This window comes from Vanessa tameamea, chromosome 21 (assembly GCF_037043105.1).
Source record: "Vanessa tameamea isolate UH-Manoa-2023 chromosome 21, ilVanTame1 primary haplotype, whole genome shotgun sequence".
NCBI lineage: Eukaryota > Metazoa > Arthropoda > Insecta > Lepidoptera > Nymphalidae > Vanessa > Vanessa tameamea.
In genome coordinates, this window is record NC_087329.1 from 2,340,324 (window position 1) to 2,365,998 (window position 25,675).

The window sequence follows — 25,675 nt, forward strand, 5'->3', positions numbered from 1 at the left end:
TAGAGCCAACGAACTATAACAAATATCAATGTTTACTTCCAGGCAGAATATATTACATAAATATATAATTGTATTTAACTAACATTACTGTATTTTTAAATTTTGAAAAAGAGTAACTACTGAGATTCTTGTCGGTTCTTTTCGGTAGAATCTGCACTCCGAACCGGTGGTCACTTCACTTAATATAGGTAGTTTGTTAAATTACTATTCAAAAGTGCTTGTAAAAGCCTACTCGAATAAAGTATTTTTTGATTTACGGACACAAACATTTATTTTGAATTAAAATAAGTAAATTAGTACGATATCAGACTGTCGCTAAATTTCTGTAACGTTAATACCGGAGAACAGAAATGGAAACACAAACCCTAAACCCTTCGTAAATTTAATAAAAATGTAGCTCGTCGTTCGCTATAAAAAAGTCGGTTGATAGATGTTAATATAATTATATCTTAGTCCGGCTTCCTCAGATGACTGAATATTTTTTTTGTTAAACTTTATCAAAAAATTCATTGGGTATTTATTTTACTTTTGCTACTATAAAAAAAAAAAAAGTATTATGTCAGCCGGAGCTAATTTAATATACTTAAGACATAATTAAAGCGTGATGTCGAACGACGTACATTTACAACATATAAACGCGTTTACTGCTTGAAGTTTCGATGTAATATACAGGGAAATACATATTTATATAGGTATTATCTGCTGTTAGTAATGACGCATGTGTGTGTCCTTGGAATTAATATTGGATAGTAATATTATTTTAAGTTTCATTATAAACGATACACATTATTTAGACGACGAGTAATCCAAATTTCACGTTTTCTCAAATATTTATGTCTATATAATTTATAACGATCTTCCGATGGTACTATTAATAGCAGAATACAGTCGAACTTTGAAGTATGATTCTTTGTAAGGTTATATATATTTTCACTTATAATATATACGATAACACTATCACGAAGTCAAAGACAACACATTTTATCGATAACGGCATTGAAACGTACTTATTTAATGCAAAACACTAACTCTTTAATAATGGTCTCTGAAGACCTACTTTGACAGAATATGTACAATTCTAACCCGCGGTATGTAGTTTGCGACCTATTTAAAATGACACAGCCAATATTTTTTTCTTTATCTGTATACCGTGTTACGAAGAAGGTTACTATGGTTTTTATATTCATGATTGATCAATTGTATTGCACCACTATGCGTAAATTCACGACTAAAAACACTAAAAACAGACTAGATATTAACAACTCACAAATATATAGGATAATACGATATTCACACACGAGAACGTAATTATTTCATATGTACATTTGTTGCTGGTTTGTATAAATTCCGTAAAAACTATAACTACGTCACGAAATAAATTTAGAATTATTTTTAATAGAACGTTGCGTATGGCGGGAGCGGCAAGCAAACTATGGTCATTTTAATATTATATCAATGATTACTACGAAAGTAAGGAGTGTAATACGACCGCGTGAGGTATAGTTATATATACTATATATATAGTACAGACAGAAATAAAAGCACTCGCGGGGCACGTAACTTCACTGGCGTCCAGACGTCGAATGAATTTTGCATCGGCGTCGCTAGCTCGGCGGTGGGGCGTGGATGCTTACAATCTTCATCGACCACTGCATTCCGGTCCGTAAACGACGATTCACGAACAGTGTCGCCGAGGCCCGAGAGGCGAACAAAGAAACGTTATAGGGTCGCCGTAGAACATACATTTTATATTGAAGAAAAAATGTACATAGACCGTCGTGTGTTTGTTGGCCGTGCCTAAATTGTTTGCCAATTGACTTATTAAGTTTTAGTTTAGTTTTAAAAGGTTAGTGACAATTTGTTTAAGTAGACTATTCACCTTTTCTGAATTCCGAAAGCGTAGTGGAAATTTCCATGTATGCAATGGCGTGCTTCTTTGTCGATATTACCTAATAGTGCGTCATCAAATCTGTCTAATGACATTAAAGTGTCCGTATAAGTTTGTACAATAAAACAAAAAAAATAAAGGTTTTAGCGTAGTAGGCTGATAAAGATTTCGAATAAAAATCACAAGTTTAACCTGAAAAAATAAGGACTCACCCATTTTTATTGTTTTATGGTATCTCGTCAATTTATTTTGCTCAATGAATAATGGTTAAATTTACCAACATATGAGATGACCAATATTATCATTATAGGTACTAATCATATATAATCTAATAGTTATTTTTTCCTTTTGTACTCGTATGCTGCACAGGCGGATCTGCACGCATTACATAACTGTTAAAATGGTTTGGACGCTAAGGTATGTTATAAGTAGCTAGTAGAAAAAAATTTTGTCATTTTAGTAACTTTACTCGTTGGATTTATATTAATCAATAAACGGCACAACTCATGATACATAATTTAAAGATACCTACTTGGTAGAAACTTGATTTTATATATATTAGGTTATTAGCTAGGTTGGTTTCAGGTTTTATTAGATTAGTTAAAATAATTCTGATGAATAAAATAATCTATAATTATAAAAAACAGAAATTTGTGCAAGCTGTTTATATAAGAGTATACTAGCTGTGAGGGGAAACCTGATGCGGGGCGACACCCCAAGTAGCAAATTCCTGGTATCTATATCTATAGTCTGTAGCCGAAACAGCAAATTGCGCGTTATTAACCGCGCGCAAAGAGCGAGATAGCATTCGTTCGAAGAATACATGGGCGGCCGCCATTTTGTCGTTCATTTTACTCGACGCTTCGTTACTGAGGGGACACGAGCGACGGCGCTGGCGCGGCTGTGTTCCTGTTTTGTTAGACATTAGTTATCAAAAAGTAAATGTGACATTACTATTACTTAAAACTCGAAAGGTACAAATAATATACCTATAAATTCTCTAACTGTACAAATGCTTTCAGCATTAGCTAAAATTTTGGCCGCGAGTGCGATTTATTGGTCATAACGTTCGTCTTGAAAGTAATGAAATCGTACAATGAAGTGCTCTAATGAAAATCTAATGCAGTGACAAATTATTTTAAAACTATATTATTATTTATTTTGTGGTTTAATTGAAAGTGCTTGATTAGTAAGTGATTAAATTTATAAACCTATTATTTTACCTATAATTTAAAATTGTTTTATTGTTGTTTATAATAATACAAGTTCCTAAATCATAATACGGTCCATGTGATGATGTAAAATTGTCAATTGCTACGAACGATGCCGTTTCCGAGAAATTTGCGAAGTATGCCGATGATTGCCGAACATTTCAACGTAGTGTTACAGACTTAAAAAAACAACCACTATATTATTATTAGATAATATTACCAGATTGTTGTCTTTAATTTTTTTCACGATAAATAAAAAAAAACAGCTTTCGATATATTTTTTAACTTGTTTAAAAGTATTATTTTGATTAGTCATGTTTTTATTACATTAGTTTTTTATAGATAGATTTTACGTGTGTGGATAAAATTGGAAATTTCAATATGATGCTATGTATCTGGGTTGTAATTTCATATCCGTTCGTCACACACGCATAGTTTCATTCTATATTAGGGAGTTTTTAGAAAGATCCTTCATTTAAAAAATTTTACATTAAATTAGTAATAGAATAAAATGAATTGGTATAGACTAGACTAGAACATTAAAGAAGGAACATTCTAGTATAATGTTAAATTTGAGTGTGATTATTCACTTGTTTTGTCAATGGTAGCATTATTTTTATTTACAAGATAAAGTAAAACTGATTGTTTTCGATCTATGTGGAGTATGAATTCTAAACCATACTTCAGTTGTGCATTTCATGTAATACTGCTATAGCACACCACTAATAAACGTGTCGTCAATCGGTCGTCGTCAGTGAATAAAAATCGCGGTTCTTTTCATTTTTGTACATATATAGAACTATGATTTTTTGTAAAGGTGTAAGGTGTAATCGTTCCTCGATCGACGGGTGATAAACGCAAATTAATGTAATATCGTTATTTGGATTCTTTTTGCATATATAAATATATAGAGTAATGCGACATCGTACATGCTATGCTAATATAGGTATACAAATAAGTTTCATACTTAATTCGGACTGTATTGAATATGCTGGATTTGACAGGCATTTTTAACTTGCAATATGAAATAAAATCAATTGTGTAGCTAGTATACTTTGAAATAAAGTAATTCCTTTCTATTAAACGTTTCTTATAGTACCCATGTTAGGGTGGCATAGCGTCTTATATTCGTGACAATTCCTAAATATTAACTAATTCGAACTCCGTATATACTTAAATAATTTTATATGTTAAAAAAATATTTGAATTAGATATCTAAAAGTATTCGTTTATTATATTTTATTAAACTTTTAATTTAGTGTGATCGCCTCGTAACAAGTTAGCTTCAATTAAAAAATCAAATATTTAAAAATGGCACCTATGTTAAATTTTAAAAACTTTGTTATGATTTATTGTGTAACTGAAAATATCTGAATTGAAAGAATTTGGCAAAAAATATCAACAGTCTAATCATTTGAGATATTTATCTTAAATCGTAATTGAACTATCGCGTAATTCAAACGAACCTCAAAATCTTATTAATACAATTATTATAATAAAATTCCTGGTGCCATTCCGCACTGACACAATGAATTTCATACATATACAATCCTAGGGCGCGAGTTTTCTTTCAAATTATTTAATAGCAAAACACTTTCATTTTTTATAATGATTGATACACATATCTCTAAGAAATCGAGCTGAGGTAACGGAACAGCATGTTTAGTTTTACGTTCATTTAATTTTATAAATATTTTTAATTGTTTGGTTTATTTGACCTGTATAAGTTTAAATATGAATTATTATGTATATATTTTTAATTAACAACGCGTCATTCGAATTCAATTCGAATCAATTCGAATTTTTGTTATATTTAGTTAGTATTAAACGCTAGTGCACACTAGTGCGTTCGCTAGAAAAGTGCCTAGGTCATTCTCTCTTAACTACATTATTATAATAGGATATTTTTCAACGTCCGTTTTTATTATATATATTAGTTTGATATATTGATGCAAATCTGTATACTTACACACACGATGCAAATGTTATATTCACGCAAACTAAATGTTCTTTGGGGTGAGCTGGAATCGGAAATGTATGACTAGAGATTTATATACTGTTGAAGTTACATTTGAGTTAACACTGTTTTGTAAGGTAGTGGTACTTATGCTACCGTTAAATAGCTGATACTACGTACTTGTGTTTAAGGTATTTTAAATGATTGCGTTTTTTTTGCTATAGAAGTCTTGACTGACTGACTCCGTTGTTTTTACACTGTAACTCATTAAGCTGAATTTTCTAGTGGTCTATAAGGTAAAGCAAATATATATAAACGCCAGCATTAAGTTTTTGTCTCTATACACTTAAAGTAAAAAATACCATATAATAAGTTAAGTAAAATTTATTATAATAGACCAAATATATAAAGATTTTCATTTGAATATACTTAATCATAAATTTCAAGCTTTTTTTTTTCAATAAATACAAGATATTGAAAGTATTTCTTGCTTTGACTAACTAAAATTTCAGTTAATTATTTTTGTTAATACTGAGATAGATATTCTTGTCGTATTTTATTATACAGTAATATCAGTAGTACAATTTATACAGCGTTCCATGAAATAAATAAATACTTCATATTTCTATAAGAATTGGTTAATTTTCAGACCTCAAAATGGATTTGGAGTACGATCGCAAGTTCGAGGAGATGAAGAAATACATTCCTTTTTTGGAAAATATGATCAAAAGACTGGAAAATACGAATTCTGTGTCAAATCCGAGACAGGCTCAGCTCGATAAGATAAGGTCTCTAAGAGATCTTCTTATGGACAAGAAAAGAAGGTACGAATTTGTAAAATTCTTTATAATTATACGAAGAATTTTGTTTACATTACACAACTTACTTTTATGTCTACGACTTTAGATATACTTTTCATTTAACTTGTAAATTTAGTTTAGCAAAGTTCGGAAATGGTTATATAATGTCACAGATACTATTGTCTTGTATATATTTTATAACCAGCCTCTAGGTTGGCGCAGGTTATATTCTCTGATACCTAAAAGAAAAGATAGAGGTATATCAAATATTTTAACTAAAAAAAATCGCTATTACAGAATGAAAATGGAAAATTTACTGAAGTGTGAACAAGTTTTGGTCAATTTGTACGAAAAAGTCGAACAGGTTAGTTTATAAAATTTTAGTGAATAAAGTGTCCTTTTTGATAAAAACTTTAACATTAAACCTATTTGTTGTAGAGAGATTCCCTGCCAGTCCTTAAAAAAGATGGGAATATTTCGCAGAAAGATAAAACTGATTTAAATGCAGTTAGAAACAAGCTAAAATCAGCTGTGACAAAATTACAAAACGAAAGTGTAGACACTTTACCAGAAATTGCACGCGCCAGTGAAACTGAAGAAGTATGTGTGCCGGGAAGTAAAGAACCTGCATTATTTCAGCGCAGGCCCTGTAACAAATCATCCATGTCACCTACGCGTCCTATCACTAATAAAATAATAGAAGGGTCTCCTCCAATGTCTAAAAGAAATTACACGCGGGTTTTACTTTCACCAGAAACAAATCAAAATCGCTGGTCTACTGAAGAGAATTTGTCAGAGAAACCACTTTTTAGCAGAAGATCACCGCGTCGACTCTCACCTTCTTATCACAAAAAAGAACGCAAAAAACTATCTAAAAATAAATCAAACTTAATGGAGTCCAAAGATCTTAATATTACTTTAAATGTGCCAGAAGAAAGCTTAAACTCATTAAATACGAAAGACATTCTGACCAGGATAATAAACTGTAGTGATAATGATGTAGACATCGATACATTGCGGGAATTACGGACGCAAATCCTTGGAGAGTTGAAAGAAACAGGGGCTAATGAAGACATATCTGATTTAATTCTCAAATCTTACAAAAAAAAGGCTATCAAAGACCAAAAAGCTGATGAGATTGAAGAAGGAGAATTATCTGACAGTGAAAGTGAAGCAATCGAAAGTATATATGGCAGTTTAGTTATAATGGAAAAAGAAAAATCAAAAAGTGTGTCCAATAAAATATCTAATGAGGAACCACGTAAAATACAAATATGTCTTGTTATTAACTCAGATAAAAATAAATCTAATACAACTAACGAAGAACAAGATAAAACATTGCCCGTCGGCTCATCTGATTTTGAAACACTTAGTAATAAAAGGCAAAGTGAAATAAAAAAAGATTTAGCTAAATCTAATAAATTTGAAAAAAATGTAAATACCGAAGAAAATACATTAAGTTTTGAACAAGTCACATCTCTTAAAGTCGATGATCAAACACATGCACGAGTTATTGTCAATGAAAATAAAGCCATTGAACAAGATGAAAGGAACGAACAACAAAAAACTATGGAAAATGATAGTAAACCAGAAATAAAATTGGTGAAATCAAAAGAAATCGAAATGCCTTTAGAACTCGATAAATCAGGAGTTAAACAAAATGAAGACATTGATAGGTATGTACCTGAAAATCGACCGAGCCGCAAAATTGTACAAAATGAATCAAGTGAACACATTGGTGATAGTAGTCAAAATGCAAACAAATCCAATGAAATTAATGAACAAAATTCGAATGTTGAAATACCTTTGTTAGAACCCACACAAAAAGTATCGGAAATTGATATTTTACAAGCTTTAAAAAAAGAAATATTGAGTGAAACAGATAATGTTCTTAGTTCAGACGCAGTGACACCAGCTTTACATCAACCCAAAATAACAAAAGTAGGTAATGCTCACGAAATAGGGTCTAAGAAGAGAATATCAATCGAGAACTATAAAGCTAAAACAAATACCCCTTTAAAACATATTCTTGGTAACGAAATATCTTCCAGCATGAACAAAGATGATATTAATAGAAAACAGAGTTTGAAACTGACGGAGAAGGAGTGTGAACGTTTTAATTTTCCATCTAAGTTAACAATAGATGAAAGTTCAGACGATGAAGACAAGTCTCTTTTATCTGCGGATGATATTTACGAAAATTTAGCCCCTAAATCACCCGATCACGAAGATTTTGCAGATACAGGTATCAAACCACCAGTAATTATTCCAAGTGATCCTGTTGAAACTACAATTGTGCATTCAGAGGCTGATATAGATATGAGAAAAATTTTACCAGTTTTGCAGTGTAATTTGAACTCTGATGTACTTAATGCCTTATCGTTTTGTAAAGATAATACGATAAAATCTTTTAGTACAGAAAAGGATAAAATAAAAAACAACGATAAACTTACAACTCCATTACTAGATCCTAGAATGAAAAAAGATATAAACGCTTCTATTAATCCCGAGAGCCCTAATCCATATATAATGAATGTGGACAAAACACCCAGATCAGTTATTAATTACGGAAATTGTACATCAAATATAAATGTACTACAAAATGTGAACTCCAACGCATCATTAATAGCAAATATTAATTCGGGCTTAAACAGATCTATACTATCACCAAACTTGCCTAGTAATGTGACGCCAAATATTACACCAAATATGGTTTCTAATTTGGCACCTATTATGACTCAAAATGTACCAAATATGACACCTAATACGAGATCCTACGATATGACACCCTCCCGACAAACAGTTGATAACGAGGATTATTCTAATCAAAAACACGTGTATGCCCCTATGTTTCCCATTGTTGATACGCGGGATCATAGTGAGAAACAACAATGGGATAATTTGGATAATAATGGATTACCTTTTTGGGAAGACCCGCGAAGCATTCCGATCCAAAGAGATTCAGATTATAGCGATCTAAGGCAAAGAGACGGTGAATATAACCCCGCTTTCGAACATTATAGAGATAGCCCCAGAAATGATCGGTATAATTTTGAAAAAATAGAACAATGCCATAGAGCAGAGTGTCCAACAACCCCAAGTCATCCTTTTGGGCGATTAGATTGTCCAAAATCATCAACTTCTTTTGGGAAAATGGATATGCCTATGACACCTGTTCATCCCTTTGGCAGATCTGATTGCCCATCAACCCCTAACCATCCTTTTGGTAGATCTGACTGTCCATCTACGCCTAATCATCCTTTTGGTAGATCTGAATGTCCATCTACCCCTAATCATCCTTTTGGACGACCAGATCCGTTAATTCCTATGCCGTTCGTCAGACCCGATTTTAATCATATTTCAAATCAATCTTTTGGAAAACCGATTGATCCAAGGTTCAAAAGAAGCTCAGACTATGATATGTATCACAACCGTGACGATGATAGAGACCATGGTTTTTATCAAGATCGTAATTTCAATTCGAGCTCATATAAGCCTGATCACAATAATAGAAATAACAATCCTGAAATATTTAGAAAGTACCAAAGAGAACAAAGTTTAGGAAGAAATGACAGGAATAAAAACTATGATCACAACGCTCGTAATTATAAAGAATCACGCCGTGAGACCAGTGTTGGACGATATAATAGAGATTATGACAACGATAGGCCATATAATAGAAATCACGGTTCAAGTAATAGGAATTATGATTACCGTCAGCAAAATGAGTTCAAAAACTATGATAAAGACGAACGACGTAGTTATAAACGTGAAAAAAGTGTTAGCCGGATAAGAGATCCTAGCGTTGTACGGTCATTACCCAAAGAAAACCAAGTATCGGTTCAACGTAATGCTGATCATTCTTTTACTATTGATACAAGTGTTAATAGTACATTTCAAGATAATCACAACAACAGATTTTCAAGTTTTGATTCTCGAAGACAGCGGGCTGCAAGTGTTGGACGAACTTTAGCTCGCGGTTCAAGTCCAAACAAGGTTGTCAATAAAGAGACGAAAGTTGTATTTAATCGTTTTGAAAATAAAAATAGGAACCTTAGTTTTCGTCGAGCTTGCAGTGTTGGAAGGGAAATAAAAGATAATAAACTTGACTTTAAAGACATTAAAGCAGACTTAAAGTCATTTAAATTGAAAGGAGAATCAAGGTGGGATAAAGTAGAAACTAACAAAGAAGAAAGTAGAAAGTATACTGAAGTCGTCAGAAATTGTGAACCCCGTAGTAAAAAGGAAATTCATAAGAGCCATATCAAATCTAGTCAAGGTAATTTAAAATATACACCAAGACAAAATAATAGAGACCCGAGAATGCGACGTGAGAATTCATATGAATATAAGAGTTCTAAAGATAATAGTAGAAGTAAATCGAAAGATTCTAAAAGTTTCGGTATTGTTTATTCCACTGATAATATTACAAAGGGAACTATATTAGGCCCAGGTTACGGTGTAAAAAACTATAAAATACCTAAAATTAAACGTCCTCCAGAAACGGTTATGGACAAGGAAATCAACTCAAGCAAATCAAAAGAAAGTGAAAACACAGATGTAGATAATAGAACAGAAGATGGTAAAAGCAACTTAAGTAAGAGTATAATTGATAAAAACGAAAGTACTACAACAAAGAATAAAATTTGTGATCCTAAACATATTACTAAAGAAAACATTGCAGAACTGATAAATAATCAAAATAAATTGAAAGGACCGAAATGTGATTTAGATGTGTCAAGTAAAGTGAAGGTAACGGAAAACCCGAAATCAAAAAATGTTCACGATATTAAACAAAAAAACAGTGATGATGTTCTAATTGATAGTTGTAAAAATCATGAAATCGAGAGACAAAATATTTCAAATCATATTGTTAACTCATCAATTGATACTGTCGAAAAACGAGTAACAAGGTCTACGAGTAAAAGCTTGTCGTTGGATTCTTCGGTAGATATTTCTCCTGTTAAACGAACAAAAAGGGGAAAAAAAACATATGTTTACGACACAGATTCGGATGATAACGATAAGAAAATAAAAAATACGGTATGTGATAATTCAACACTATCTAACAAAGACACAAATAACGAAAAGTCTTATGATATTGGGCAAAATAATGAAGTGACATGTCAAAAAGAAGATTCAAATTCTCAATGCGCCTTGAGCACAACAAATGTTAAGTCTAAGGACAAAAAAACAGCTAGTGGCATTGATTCCGGTTTCGGGATGGATGACCTTGAAATATTTGCAGATAATGTTACATCAGATCCTGTAATAGATAATATTAATGCTTTAATAGCTGATTTGGATAATGATCTTGATTCTTCTAAACCTGTAGATACCAATAGTAACTTTAATAGAGAACTAACACTTGAAACTATGCTTGAAAATATAACTAGCCCAGAAGATAATGAAAAAAAACAAGACAGATTTGGCGAACTACCTGAAATCAAACCAGATTCGATCACTTTGGTAAAGAATAAAAGTAGCCCAAAATTAATATGTCACGAAGTAAAATCAGAAAGTATTTCTGAAACCAACAATCCGACCATGTCAATGATAGATTTAGATGCTAATAATACTAAATCTGTTCTCAACTTTCAAGAAAATGATACAGAGAGCAAGATAGATTCAAAAAAATTGGAAAATCATCAACCTCTTAAACATGAAAATAATATTGACACAATTGAGATTCCAGATAACACAACAAAAATAATTGAGGCAGAAGATAATCTTAACAGCGAAGCTATTGTGTCGACTTCAGAAGAAAGAGAAAAACAAAACTTAGAAGCGCAGCCAGTGAAAAGCGCAAGCGATATCAGTGTTCAAAATAAACCTGATAGTACGATAAATAGCAATGCTACTCGAGACACCTTGGACTCAGATCAGAGAAACTTACCTGATAGCACGAATGACATAAATGACGAAATTAATTCTGTAATAAGTTCTACCCACAACAGTTCCACTTCTACTAACATTAATACGCTAAATGCAGATACAAATTCATGTAATACACCAGCACCGAAAGATAATTTAGGTAAACTGTTATCAATAAAAATAAAAGAGTTACTTGGTTTATTGGGCGATCAATCCGGTGATAATGAAAAAATTAAAAAGAAATTAGAAAAACTTAGTGAAATAGTATCGGACGATGAAGAGAATACAGTTGAAGATGAAATAGGTAAACAAAAAAGTGATATAAAATATGAAAATAATAGTGAAGTGGTCAGTTTTTCTCCATTATTAGAACAAGAAAAAAAAGAAGAGATTGAAAATAAGGACATTGATAATAATGAATCCCTAAAACAGTGTGCAGAAGATATAAAAAGTGTAAATGATAAAGAGGAAGGCTTTTCTTCAAAAGGGAATAACTGTGTTTCGGAAATAACTGAAAAAAGTAGAGAGGACATTACTGCTGCACCAACGGAAATAAACAATGAATCAAACAGTTTAAATGAACAGAAAGAGAAGAATTCAATTGAGTCTGAAGAAAATATTAATAAAATGAATGAGCAAGATGTTCTATCTTTGAAAAAAACACCAGTGATCACGAAAAAGACTAAAAAAGGTAAAAAAAAGACTACAGGTAGGGGAGGAGTAACTAATGAAGAGAGGCGTTTAACACGTTCAGATGCTGCAAATTTGCGCTTTGATAAACAACCCACTGTAAAAAAACCATCTAGGGAATTGCAAAAGTTACAGGAAGATATAAGAGAAATGTTTATAAGAGATGATATTTTAGGTGCCACTGGTATAAGAATGTGTCGCTTAGCAAAATTGGTTGACGAAAGTAAGAATCAAAAAGAAGACCAAAATGTTGAAATTAGTAACCACGAACCAGTAGTAATTCTTGAAAAATGTAACGATTTGAATGTGTCCGAAGATACTATAAGTACGGACAAAATAACGAAGAAAAAGATAGTAAAAGGGAAAAAAAATAGTTCTGATCAAAATATTTTAATTGATATAGATAATGCAAAAGGCAAATATTCAACAACTATTAAAACGAAGGTAAAAGACAAGATAAGCGACGTAGATCCATACGTATTTGAAACGGATTCTGTAAATGAAACTAAAAACGTAAGTGACAATAAAAATGATCATGATACTTCAGATTCTGAAAATGAGTCTTTATATTCCTCCAAGAGTTTTGGTAGTACGGAGGTACTAGCTGAAGTAAAAAAAAAGGTTAAAAGGAAAAGATCTAAGGGATGGAAGGCGGGAATAATAAAGCCAAAGAATAAAAAAAAGAAGATTGATCGTCAACCGGACTCGGTTTGTTTAATTGATAATAGTGTTGAAGTTTTGAACAAAACTATACTATCAGGTACTGATTGCTTTACGGATAAGAATTATTGCTTTGACAAAAATCTATCAAATTATGAGTGTCGGTTATGTACTTACAACGGGACGGACATAGTGTGTCATTATAAGAAACAACATCCTCATTCAGAAATACCACTGTCAAGAATGAGTCCCGCCGTAGCATTGGAGGCTATCAAAGAGTCTGAAAAACTGAACTTTCAAGTTATAAGCAAAGTCCCTTCAAAGAGATATATTTGTAGGTTCTGTTTTAAAGAATTCGGTGGAAAGAAACCCGTTCTAGAGTCATTCTTTTGGCATGTAGTTAGCATGCATACTGGTGAATACAAACAGCTTTGTTCAGAGTGTTTAAATGTGCAACGCTGTCCATTTAGTATGGATATTCCTCCACCCCCAAAAGACATTAAAGGTCAACTTCTCGGTTACGTTTGTGAAAAATGTAATTATACACAAATTTCTTTAGAAAATCTAAAGACTCATGTTATAATACGACACAATGATGAACAAACTGCAGTTTATACAATAAACTTATCGGTTACCGCGAAAGGTACCATAAATAATATGTTAACTGAGGCTACAGGTACTCAAAATACCGACTTTGAAAATAGATTGCCTCGTATTCTTAGAAGTGCTCGATCCAATCAAAGTATAGGAGAAAGCAGTGATGTTAGAAGTGATTCTACTGATGACTGTAATCGAAGTCTAAAGAAACAAAGTACAAAATCTGAAATTGAAAAAGTGGTTAAAACTAGCAACATTCAATCTAAAATTACATTTGAAAGCGACAACACTGATGAAATATCGAATTATGATGTACAAATTACTAATGTTAAAGTTGAACCATCAAATGAAAATCTAGACGATGTAAATTTTGACAATTTACAACTTGAATCAGAGCATGTATCATTTGACCTTCCAATAACCGCAGAGGAAACAGTAGAACCATCTATTTCGAACGATATTTGTAATTATTCTCATTTTAAAATTAAATATTCGGCTTCTGGTTCTAAAGAATACATATGCTGTATAAATGGAAATGATTTACACTATCGGACAACACTTTTAATTTCTTTTAAGAAACACGTTCAGTTGAAGCATTCGGAACAATGGGATGGTTATTGTTTTATATGTAAAGTTATTGTAACCCCTCAAGGAGTACATTTATTTAAAGATTGTCTACAACATTTTTTGGACCAGCATATTGATAACTTTCCTGTCATGGAAGAAATTGCTGAAAAACCATTACCTAATGGTGAACCGAACGTTTCCAATAAATCCAGTAGTGAGAACGTAAGCACTAAACCCTATATTAACGTACGTCCTTTATCAGAGCTTATTTCAAAATCCTGCACTGCTCAAACATCCGACGAAAGTGCTCCACTATTACCAGTTATTGAAAGTGTAATAAGCCTGGGAACTGGAATTGAACAATCCAGGCCTAGTCCTTCTTATCCAAAACCAGAGACCAAAGAGGGTCCAAAACAGTTCAGACATGAGGAAGCTCAAGCTGAGATAATGTCAAAGAAGCACCGAGTAGTTTTAGAAGCAATGATGTCTCACGTCAAATTAGTTAAAGTATTTAAATGTGCGGGTCGCTTTTGTTCTTTCACAACAGATAGTGCAGAGGATGCGCTACTTCATGCGTCAACACATACGCGAGTTGGTGGGGAAGATTCACTCAAATGTGCTTATTGTGACTTTGATTCTTCAAGTAACGCAATTGACTTGATAACACACGTGTTTAAAAACCATGGATGCTGTCAATATGCGTGTGAAATGTGTTTTTATCGAGCAGCCGCTAGCCAGTTAGTTAATGCTCATATTAAAAGGGTACATGCAGAAGTTACCACGGCAAAAATTCTACATACAACGTTACAAACAGCCCCTATTAAAGAAGATAATATTTTGTCAAGAGAAGCTGCTGTTCCATACTACCTTTGTTGTGGTAAGCTCGACTTAAAATAACACTATAAATTAACAATAATATTTGTATAGTTTTTAATATAAAGAGACAGCTAAGAAAAGTCATACAATGATACTAGATATGAATATTCGAACCTTGCTCATGTTTTTATGATATTTCTTTTGTTTTTCAGCTAGTAGCGGTTCCGATGCTCCTTGTAAGTTTAGAACATATACACCCGGGAAGTTCTGTGAACATTTACAGATACGACATTCTACTGCTACGGAACATTCTTGTTTTGTATGTTATAACTTATTTTATTTCTAAACTTTATTTCCATTTCTATATAATTTCACGACCGTGTCTTATTACAATATTTAAACTATGTTTTTAGATGTGTTCAGCTACTTTATCAACGCCAGCTGACTTAATACGGCATTTAAAAACCCATGGCCTCAAGTTGTACCAGTGCACCTGGTGTGTTTTTGGAGCCGATAACGAAATGGAATTACTTGCACATGCTTCAGCAAATCATCCTGATAAACAGCCAAAAGCCTATTTAAGGATTATTACAAATAAGGTATAGGGGTTTATCCTTTTATTTATCAAACCAAATATTAATATAAGTTTTAAATAAGCAAAAGATTACAATTTAGGAAGCTCATTGAACTCTAATTATCGTTACAGGAAGGCACATCGGAATTTAGAGTTTTGCCATTGGCGCACTTAAACAAATCGGAAATACCGGCTATTGAAGTTATATCAAGCAATATTAAGGAAAATCCTGTAAGAGAAGCTGAAAGATCAATTGAATTGGAAAAGCTAATTGGACACACGACATTTATGATTGAATCTATGGCAACAGAGGTGAAAACGAAAACAACCGAGAGCAAATTTACTAATATTGATACAAACCCACACGTAAACGAACCACTCTTGGAAAATATGACCTTATTACAAGAATCTCAACAGAGAATGGTCACTCCACCACCTCAAAGTATAGGCAATCAAAATGCTCTACAAGATAATCAATTGACACCCATATTAAAAAATGAAGTAATTGAAATGACTCCTGAAAAAATATCTTCTGATCCAAATATTGTATACTGCTTAGACAGTGACGAAGAAGATTCCAGTCAAAATTTAATCGATCTATGCAATGATCAAACCGTATCTAATACACAAATTAACAATCCACCGACCCAACCAAAGACATTACCACTAACACAATTATTTTTGTGTGCCAAATGTAATATCACTTGTAGATGTGGCGCCGGTTTTAAAAAACATATTATGGCCTGCTACAGTCAAATACCTGATCCTATTCCGTGCGCGCATTGCCCAATGAAAGTAAAGAAAAAGCATATTGTAATCCATTATACAAAAATACATGCAGAAGTTTCCCGGTCTTCATACACATGTTCCAAATGCTCGAAAAAGTTTCTTAGTCTGGCTCAAGTGAGAGAACATGACCGAAGTGACCATTTAATGAGTAGTTCCAATAATGTATCGAACGCAGATAAAGCTCCTGTAAAGACGCAAGTCAAACCGGCAACAGCGGGCAAACGGAAACGATCGCTAGTGAGTAAAGAAAAAACTATAGAACCGCCAGAAAAAATTAAAAGATTTGGGCCCAATGATGTTAATCTTTTACCGATAAATCCAATTCTAGATGATTCTGTATTCTGTTCACTGTGTGAGTTTAGCACTAAAGTAAGACTTAATATGGTGAGACATTTGCAGCTTCATGCTGAACAACAAATCGTTTCTCAAACTGCGCCAGTTAATCCGGTGCCACATCTTGAAACAAACGAAAAACATTTCGACAGGATGTTAAATCTTGCTTCAAGCTCTATTATATCTCGAATTCCAGATAAAAGCAAAATTGATAGTAATACCACAGTCACGCTCACGATACCTCCGGAAGCCGTATCTCGTTACCCGAAATACGTTCCCGAAAAACATCGCCACACTTGTGGTGCTAAAGGATGTTCTTATATATCAGTTGACGAATCTATGTTTAAATGTCATTGGGAGACGTTACATTCAGGCACAAGTGATTATCGTTGTGTCCATTGCCCTCCGCATCAGCATTTGGATACATCTAAGCCTTTGTCAGCTGTTCGAATTATAGCTCACTTAAAAATGCACGATGCAACATTATATGCCTGTTCGGTGTGTTCATACTATCATTATAAACGTCAAATCCTCGAAAACCATTTGAATGATATTCATAAGGCAATTGGACAAGTAATGGTGGTGAGGGAAGAAGGCGTTTCACTACCCGTAAATACGAGCCAGGCTCAGGTATCAGCTCCAACAATGGATTTGAAACCTTGGCAATGTGGTCTTTGTAAATTTAAGAGCTTATTGTGCCCCGAAGTTGTTGATCATTGTGCCAAAATACATAATTCTAAGATGCAATACAAATGTGCCTATTGTGCTTTTAAGACTTCTAATTCCGAGAATATTACTAAACACCAACATAAATCACATTCGGACAAACCAGAAGAGATTTTCTATTATTATTACCGAGAGGGTTCTGTGCCGACGGATCCAGACGGTATACCACTATGGCAAAAACAATGTCAGAGATATGATGTTTCAAAAAGCGCCGTAAAATCTGAAGTGACGAGTGATGTATGCCCAACTCCACAAATTACTGTCACAATATCTAAGCTTTCAACGATGGAGATCGATTTGAATTTGGTAAAAACAGAAGTGATAGAACCAGTTGAAGATACAATAGAAGATTTGTGTAAAGATTTTGGTGAATTTTGTGAACCAAATGGTCTGAAGTACAAATGTTCTTTGTGCAAAAACGTCGTAGAAGATAGCGTCGACGCCATGCAGTCGCACCTTTTCGAAGAACTTAAATATAGAAAGTAAGTGCTTGTATGTATAGACTATAGAAATTAGTAAAAAAAAGACCGTTACCTGATTATTATTTACGGTGTTTTACTTTAGGGTAATACATTTTACATTACATTAACAGCCTGTAAATTTCCACTGCTGGACTAAGGCCTCCTCTCCCTCTGAGGAGAAGGTATGGAGCATATTCCATCACTCTGCTCCAATGAGGCTTGGTGGAATACACATGTGGCAGAATTTCGTTGAAATTAGCCACATGCAGGTTTCCTCACGATGTTTTCCCTCACCGCCGGGCACGAGATGAATTATAAACACAAATTAAGCACATGAAAACTCAGTGGTGCTTGCCTGGGTTAAGATGCACGCGTTCTAACCACTGGGCCATCTCGGCTCTTAGGGTGATACAGCTGATATAAATTACTATAAGTATTTGAAACGGGATATTTACCATGCTTTTTATTTTTATTTTGTGGAGCTCGATATTTCGCCATTATCTACGAATGTCTTGTTCACGAGCCTCGTGAACCCGTTTACTCGATATTCCGTTTCAAATATGATGATGCAATGAAAATAGCTGACATAAATATCCAAAAAATATATTCGTTTTCTAGAAATTTTGAAGTTACATTAAAACATCTTAAATATAAGGTACAAATATTAACTTGCTATACAGCTCTTGGTCGACGACTACAGGGTTATTAAGTTTGTGTACTATTGTGTAAACGCACAAAACGCTTTTAAAACAGGATCACTACCACAACCTTATTATTGTTCAATATTTAAAAAAAAAGTTCTTATGGCTATTATAAAATTAATGCTTTATAACCATTTCTAATTAAAGAAAGAATAAAAAGAAACAAGTTTAGATTTACGTATTCCATGCAATCTGCTAAAAGCTCGACTATATTCTGCACTACAAACAGCTCTTGTTTAATATATATTTATTTACAAAGAGAAAATTTTATCATGAAAAATATTTATCTACTTCAATTTTACTTCAATATTTCTGATAACATCTTCTTCGTCGACATTTAAAACGCCATTTTTTCACAAATCCATAATGCATATCATAGATTAATCAAGTTTTCGACTAATTATATCGCGTCAATCTATGTCAGACCTCTTGTGGTTAGAAGACTACAGATTTGGCTCATTTATGCTAACCTTGGGAATACACTGTTCGCCTCCAAGCAGTTTCAAATAATACATACGCAATCATTGATAAATACATACATAATACAGCTTGATTCCTTTCGCTGGTTATTCTCAGGTCTGATTAATTTGTTTTTCCGACATAGCACATTTTTGGCAACAAATAATTGAGCAAGTGTGTAACTTCTATAAATAAAGATTAAGATATTTAATTACAAGATAAGTTTCGTTGTCAAACAGAAATAAAAGCCAACGAAAAGTAATTTAGCATAGTATATAATATATCAATTAACAATATTTAAAAATAACAGATGATATAATATTAGAGATCGTGTAATTGTAAGCTACTAACTAAATTTAGTAAAAAGGCTGTTGAAAGTACTTGATAAATTCAGATATTTTAATAATAATATCATTTTCAGATGGGGATGCAGTATTTGTTCATACAAAGCTTTCCACAAGGCTGGCCTCAATGGTCACATGCAGACTGAACACAGGCAAAATAAAGAGCCCATTGCCTTGCAGGTGGATAAAAGAATAGAGACTTGGGTTGCTAAACTCCTAGAATATCAAACGGAACTCATAGAAAAAAATAAAGAAAATCTTGCTAAGCAAAAGGAAGAGATATTGAGGGCTGCACCGGGTCCATCCAGACCAAAGACTCCACCCAAGCGAACGGCAGAAGTTAATGAAATTAAACAAACTTCGTCTAATAATACGATTTCAAACAAACCAACTATGGTAGAATTAGAACGGTTATTTGGATCGCTCGGAGCTTCCGTCAATATGTCGTTTTGCTGTCCCAAATGCCATTCTATATTTAAGGATGAAGATGCTATGAAAAATCACTTAGAAAGTGAATTGAATAAAATACGGTATGTGGAATTCTTCCATTAGTATGCCTATCTTAAAATAGCTCTTAGAAAAAGTAATGTTGCTTTGTACTTCAGACATTTTATGATTATAATTGATTTTTTTATTTCAGATGGTTTTGCAGTAACTGTTCGGTGACATTCCAAACATATCACGAAGCGCAATTTCACTGCAGAAGCGTCCATCAAGGGCAGAGCGCGCGGCCCGTGGAAGTCATCAGGGATGCCGCGATCCGGTCAGCCTGGATCGAAGCAGTTATCCGTGTTCAGAAACTCACTATGAATTACGTACCACTGCCCTCCAAAAGTTTTGTTAAAGATACTGATCATTCCGAGGAAAAATCTGATGTTCCAGAAAACTCTTTACTCGTCGTTCGTTATGAGGAAAGAATACCTACACCAGAAGAACAAATGGTGCGTAGGTCAACAGCTTTGAATACGGACAGCGATGATGATAAATTAATTATTGACGAGCCAATAGAAAGCAAAAAAACGAAGGCATTGAATATTTGTCCACATTGTGAATACCAAACAATAAACGCAAAAGTGAGTCGCACTCACATTTTGCGACATTATAATTTAAGGCCTTTTACGTGTTCATATTGTGGAATAGATGGAAGCAAAAAGGCCTTGGAACAACATCAAAAAAGTGTACATTTAAATCAACCAATGAAGTTAATATACACGCCGATACCGACAGAATCACCTCTAGATTATTTGCAAATTGAATCAGCAAATTTGAACGATCAATCAAAAATTGTGTGTCTGGTTTGTCGAAATGCATTTACAGATGCCGATATGGCAGTACACTTTCACGATAATATTAAAGCAAGTTTTGGCAAGAATGGAGAAGTTGTAGTCAAATGCAGTGTTTGTTCTTCCTTACACAAGGATATTACTGCTTATTTCATCCATCATAAAAGTCTACACGGTTCGATAAGTGTTAATTACGTGTTTGAAAAATTGACAATCAAAAAGGACACTGAACTGAAGTATAATGCTTCTAGGAGCAGCGACAAGAAATTGTCCACGTTAATGGATTCGAAAATGCGTGTCGACTTAAATGATTCTTCCAACCCTATACATACAGTAGAGTCAAAGCTTCAAGAACCAATCCCAACAAAAATTGTCATTGACTTAGATGACGAAGACGAAGTAGGTACGAAAAGGAAAAAGCTGGACGTCTCAATTTCGTCGCCGAGTAAAAAAGTGGCTAGAAAATCAACCACCAAGTTACCGTTTAAAAGGCCATTTGCAAAAAAATCTACGACAAAATTGCCTTTCAACGTGGATAGTGAGCCTGAGGAGTTTTCGTATTACGGCACTAGACCCTCGACTGATGATCTGGATGGAGTGACAACTATGATGTCCTTCTGGAACACAATGATGCCATTTACTTTGAAGAAATTAAGTGCAATCATAAACATTAATCCCGTTGTAGAAGTGGAAATGTTGAAGAAATAATTAAAATGTGTTTGCAGTGACATTGATTCGTATGGAATTAGTTGTTCTCTGAACGTAGCCATATTGTAATGGCAGTGATCTGTGATTTTTTTCGTACTACATTATTTTAGTTTGTTCTAGAATTTAAGGTAATTTTTTCGATTCTATTCAGAAAAAAAGCATTTGTATTTTGTTAAGATCAACTATTAGTACGTATGTCCTTAGTATATTACTAATTAATTTTTATTCATTATGATATTCGATTAAAATGTAAGAACAAGATATAAATAAGTGTTTAGACTTCTCCAAATAATTGTTTAATTTACTGTTTACAGTATGTTATCTATAATTAGGTTCAATAAATAATTAATGAACCAGATTTGTCACTTCCAAATGTTTTAAATATACTTTTTTAAATGTCATTTCTGTTTAGCTTCCTCACCTGTTCTTAATTTTTTCTATACTCGGTAAATAGAATTATTTTTATTTTCTTTAGTAATACAATACATCGATAAATACAAATATTATCTATAGCCCCGGGATGGTTTAGATTGGCGGATTACACGGTGGTGGCGCTGCGATCGGGTGCCAGTTCTTTTTTATTAAATCAAACCAATATAAAGTGCGTCATCGAGAACAGTGATGCTATGTACGAATTTAAGTCCCAATTACTGACAAAATTACATTCTAAACGTAATAAAGAACATAAGATAATAATAAATAGTTGTTACTGGCAACAACAAATAAAAATGTATCGTAAAATGGGCAAACCTCGTGCATTAAAAATATCTAGCTCGGAAAACTTCAATCCAAGATTGTAATTTAATTGGTGATAATTGGGTATTCTTACGGTCAAAAAAGAAAACACAAGACTGCCTGCTTCATTGGCTGCCAGTTGGTCTAGTGGCTGGATATAAGGCCGCGTGGTTTAAGCACCAGGTAGGGCTGTTAAGTGATTGCATTTCTTGAAAAACTCAGTTACAGTACTGTCTTTGGAAATGTGAAAATTCCCGTACGAAAATACTTAAAGCTGTTGGACCTGTGCCTGATCTCTTCTGGTCGTGTCGGGTTTGCCCTCACATCGTTTCATGAGAGTGAGGGAATAGACTGTAACCTGTGGTTGCGCACACACTTGTGCAGTATTATATGTCCTGCGTAGTTGGCTGGTCTACCTGGAGATAGGCTGCTGTTGCCGAGTCATCATCATCATCATCATCACATCATCACATCATCATCACATCATCATCAATCTTGTCCTAATAAATTGTCTGCCAAGAGTACTTATAAAATACAGGATGGTATATTCGATCTTTTTAAATTTTCTACGAAATTATTTTAAAAGTGATAACTATTAATAACTAACAATATACAATAATTTAGTGAATAATATATACCACCTATATGTTATATATGTAGTTATATATATATATGTATATCGATATACATAGAAACAGACCTTACTCTACTACATAAATACGTATTTAACCATTTTAAGTGAGGATTAATTGATTTAATATAGGAGACATAACTTCCGTTTGATTTGGCAATGAAGCCCAGGTATGCTATGCCATGTAAGCTATTATTTTGGGGGAGGTCTATGTCTAGCAGTGGACTAATATAGGCTGACAAGGACGATGACGATGACTATTATAATAGAACATGGGTAATGAGGGTAAATTCATAAATATTTTTATAATAAATAAAAATGTAAAGCAATCTACATATTTCTAAAGAATCAAAAATTAATTTGATTCATTCTGGTAGATGGCGTTAGCATTTTATTACTGGCAGATTTGGTTATATATCTGCTAGATGGCACTGAATTGAATTATTATACTGTCAAATTAATATTACTTTAATATATTTTTAATATTGTTCATATTTTTAATATTTATCTAAAACCATTATTGGTAAAGTAAAGCAAGTAAAATATTAATAGATGTTTTATGAAACTTCGGCCCTCGAAAGTAAAAATCGGCGACTTTATCTGTTGTCAACACGGTTAACCTTAAGTTGTAAACAAAAAATATTACAATATTGCCTTTTATCTGTGACTGTTTCAAAAAACGTAGACAATTAAAAATTTGCCAGCTATTTCAGTCAACGCACCATAACATAACACGTAGTTTAATATGCAAATAACAGATGTCGCCATTTTTACAGTCTTATCCAAATATCAATAATTTATTTGTTCATAGAAGCTTATATTATTTATATGTCTAGAATCTAGATTGTCTGTCACAGCTAAGAAGACGTTAACAAATTAATGGCCTCAAAGAACACGCACACCAGTAAAATAATATGAAATTTCGCGACTGTCAAGCGTAGATTTCACTTGGCTAATAAAGTTGTCCCGTTTGTTTTAGGTATTTTGTAGTGCGTCACTCTACCTAGACATAAATAATATACTTAAGTATAAAAAGTATAATATTTTTAAGCACTATTGCATTTATCTGTAAATATTGCTTAGGGGAGATTCATTTAGTAATACGAATTTGAAATCAATGATGATCAAAAGATGAGTCAGTATTTAAAGCATGTCTTTACAAGTAAATAAAAGTAAAGTTACAGCCGCAGAAAATGCCTTGCCACATTAGCTAGACATATTTTTGTATTTTTTTTTTAATGCAAAATGCAATTATTGGGAAGTCACTGATCCCTAAGATACGGGGTCTCCTAGTTTAGAGGTACAGGGCATCATTGATGTATGTATCATGTATCGTAAAAAAAATACGTGCACACAGGTAGGCTTTAGAGGATAAGGTTTCGAGTGTCTTCCACGCTGCTTCAATGGCTTCCTTACGATGTTCCGATTTTATAGTTCAAGAAATGATATATGAATACAAATTAAGCATACCAAAATTCAAAGGTGCTTGACAGGGTTTCCACACAGACTCCCCAGAAATAATCGAGTTTAAATGGCTGCACTTCCTGTCCGGTAGCTTTTTCAATATTCACTCACGAAGGCGCGCCCCTCCACTTTAATTTTTTATTAGTGTGCATTAGTATTACCGAATGACGCTCGTGCTTATGTCGTGCTTAGGTGTTTTTATGTGCGTGATATAATAAAGACTGCAAAAAATACATTATATTTTACTAAAAATATTAATATTGAGCCGAGATAGCCCAGTGGTTAGAACGCGTGCATCTTAACCGATGATTTCGGGTTCAAACCCAGGCAGGCACCACTGAATTTTCATGGGCTTAATTTGTGTTTATAATTCATCTCGTGCTCGGCGGTGAAGGAAAACATCGTGAGGAAACCTGCATGTGTCTAATTTCAACGAAATTCTGCCACATGTGTATTCCACCAACCCGTATTGGAGCAGCGTGGTGGAATATGCTCCATACCTTCTCCTCAAAGGGAGAGGAGGCCTTAGCCCAGCAGTGGGAAATTTACAGGCTGTTTATGTTTATGTTATGTAAAAATGTATTATTTTAACGTCGTGAGTTAATATTATAGGTACTCAAATTTAGGTACAAAGTCATAATTTAGAGGTGTGTTGCTTGAATATGCCTAGTGGGTACAATTGGCTAAGTCTTAGTAATTATTGTCTCTGAAGATTATGTATATATCTGATCATATTGTTTTTGAGGCTCTGGAGTGTATTCTCTCGTAATGCAACGTTATTATTATTATTGTAACTACAGTGGACCCCCGGTTTTGCAGGGCAGTGTCGGACTATCGAATTTGTCGGATTATAGAGTGCCTAAGAGTAAGACCCCCAATTTTTTGGATTTTTTTACAAAAGATTACATTATAATCCGACAAATTAAAAATCCAATGATACGATTCTATATGTTATACTCTAAAGTATAAAGATGTGATAGCTATTACATGTAGTAAAATTCAAATTAAGCGATCAGAATCAAAACAAAAAACGCGTCCAGCATAGAGCAATAGTGGTGGCGCACAGGCTGTAACCTGCTCAATCATGCATTATCTACATACCTAAGCGAAGTTTGTCAAAATATGGTGAAACATGTCGGATTACAGGGGATGCCGATTTAGCCAGGGGCCGGATTACCGGGAGTCCACTTTATATAAATTGGTAATAATATTATCGCGCTGGTACTTCTCATTTCTGCGGTATACCTTTAGAGACCAGTTGTAGATTTTTGACAATGGATGTTTCTAATTTCCTGATAACACCGTTATCTTCTTAACTCAATGTCTTATGAATTTGATAAACAAAAGAAACCTTTGACTGTCACGGGCTTCGATCCTGAGACCTTACAACAAGCAGTCATTCAAGCT

At 33.4% G+C, this 25,675-nt stretch overlaps 1 protein-coding gene across 2 annotated transcripts; it reads left to right on the forward strand.

Annotated features, from left to right (window-relative positions):
• Nucleotides 1-1,526: 1,526 nt before the first annotated feature.
• LOC113399574 (uncharacterized) lies at nt 1,527-21,839 on the forward strand. Of its 2 annotated transcripts, XM_026638724.2 has the most exons (10): nt 1,527-1,846; nt 2,258-2,305; nt 5,706-5,880; nt 6,154-6,220; nt 6,295-15,121; nt 15,273-15,379; nt 15,474-15,659; nt 15,767-17,964; nt 19,525-19,977; nt 20,088-21,839. In XM_026638724.2, exons 3-10 carry the CDS (start codon nt 5,714-5,716, stop codon nt 21,436-21,438), a joined length of 13,356 nt encoding a protein of 4,451 aa, XP_026494509.2. In that variant the 5' UTR covers nt 1,527-1,846; nt 2,258-2,305; nt 5,706-5,713; the 3' UTR covers nt 21,439-21,839. The 2 variants fall into 2 exon arrangements, with proteins under 2 accessions (XP_026494509.2, XP_026494507.2); XM_026638722.2 differs by lacking the exon at nt 2,258-2,305.
• Nucleotides 21,840-25,675: the final 3,836 nt, after the last annotated feature.

What these genes read in the sequence shown, in the direction of transcription:
- LOC113399574 (XM_026638724.2), top strand. Translation starts at nt 5,714, where the DNA reads ATGGATTTGGAGTACGATCGCAAGTTCGAGGAGATGAAGAAATACATT. An exon ending in TGTACGAAAAAGTCGAACAG is followed by an intron (nt 6,221 to 6,294) that starts GTTAGTTTATAA and finishes TATTTGTTGTAG; the next exon opens with AGAGATTCCCTGCCAGTCCT. An exon ending in AGTGAATTGAATAAAATACG is followed by an intron (nt 19,978 to 20,087) that starts GTATGTGGAATT and finishes TTTTTATTTCAG; the next exon opens with ATGGTTTTGCAGTAACTGTT.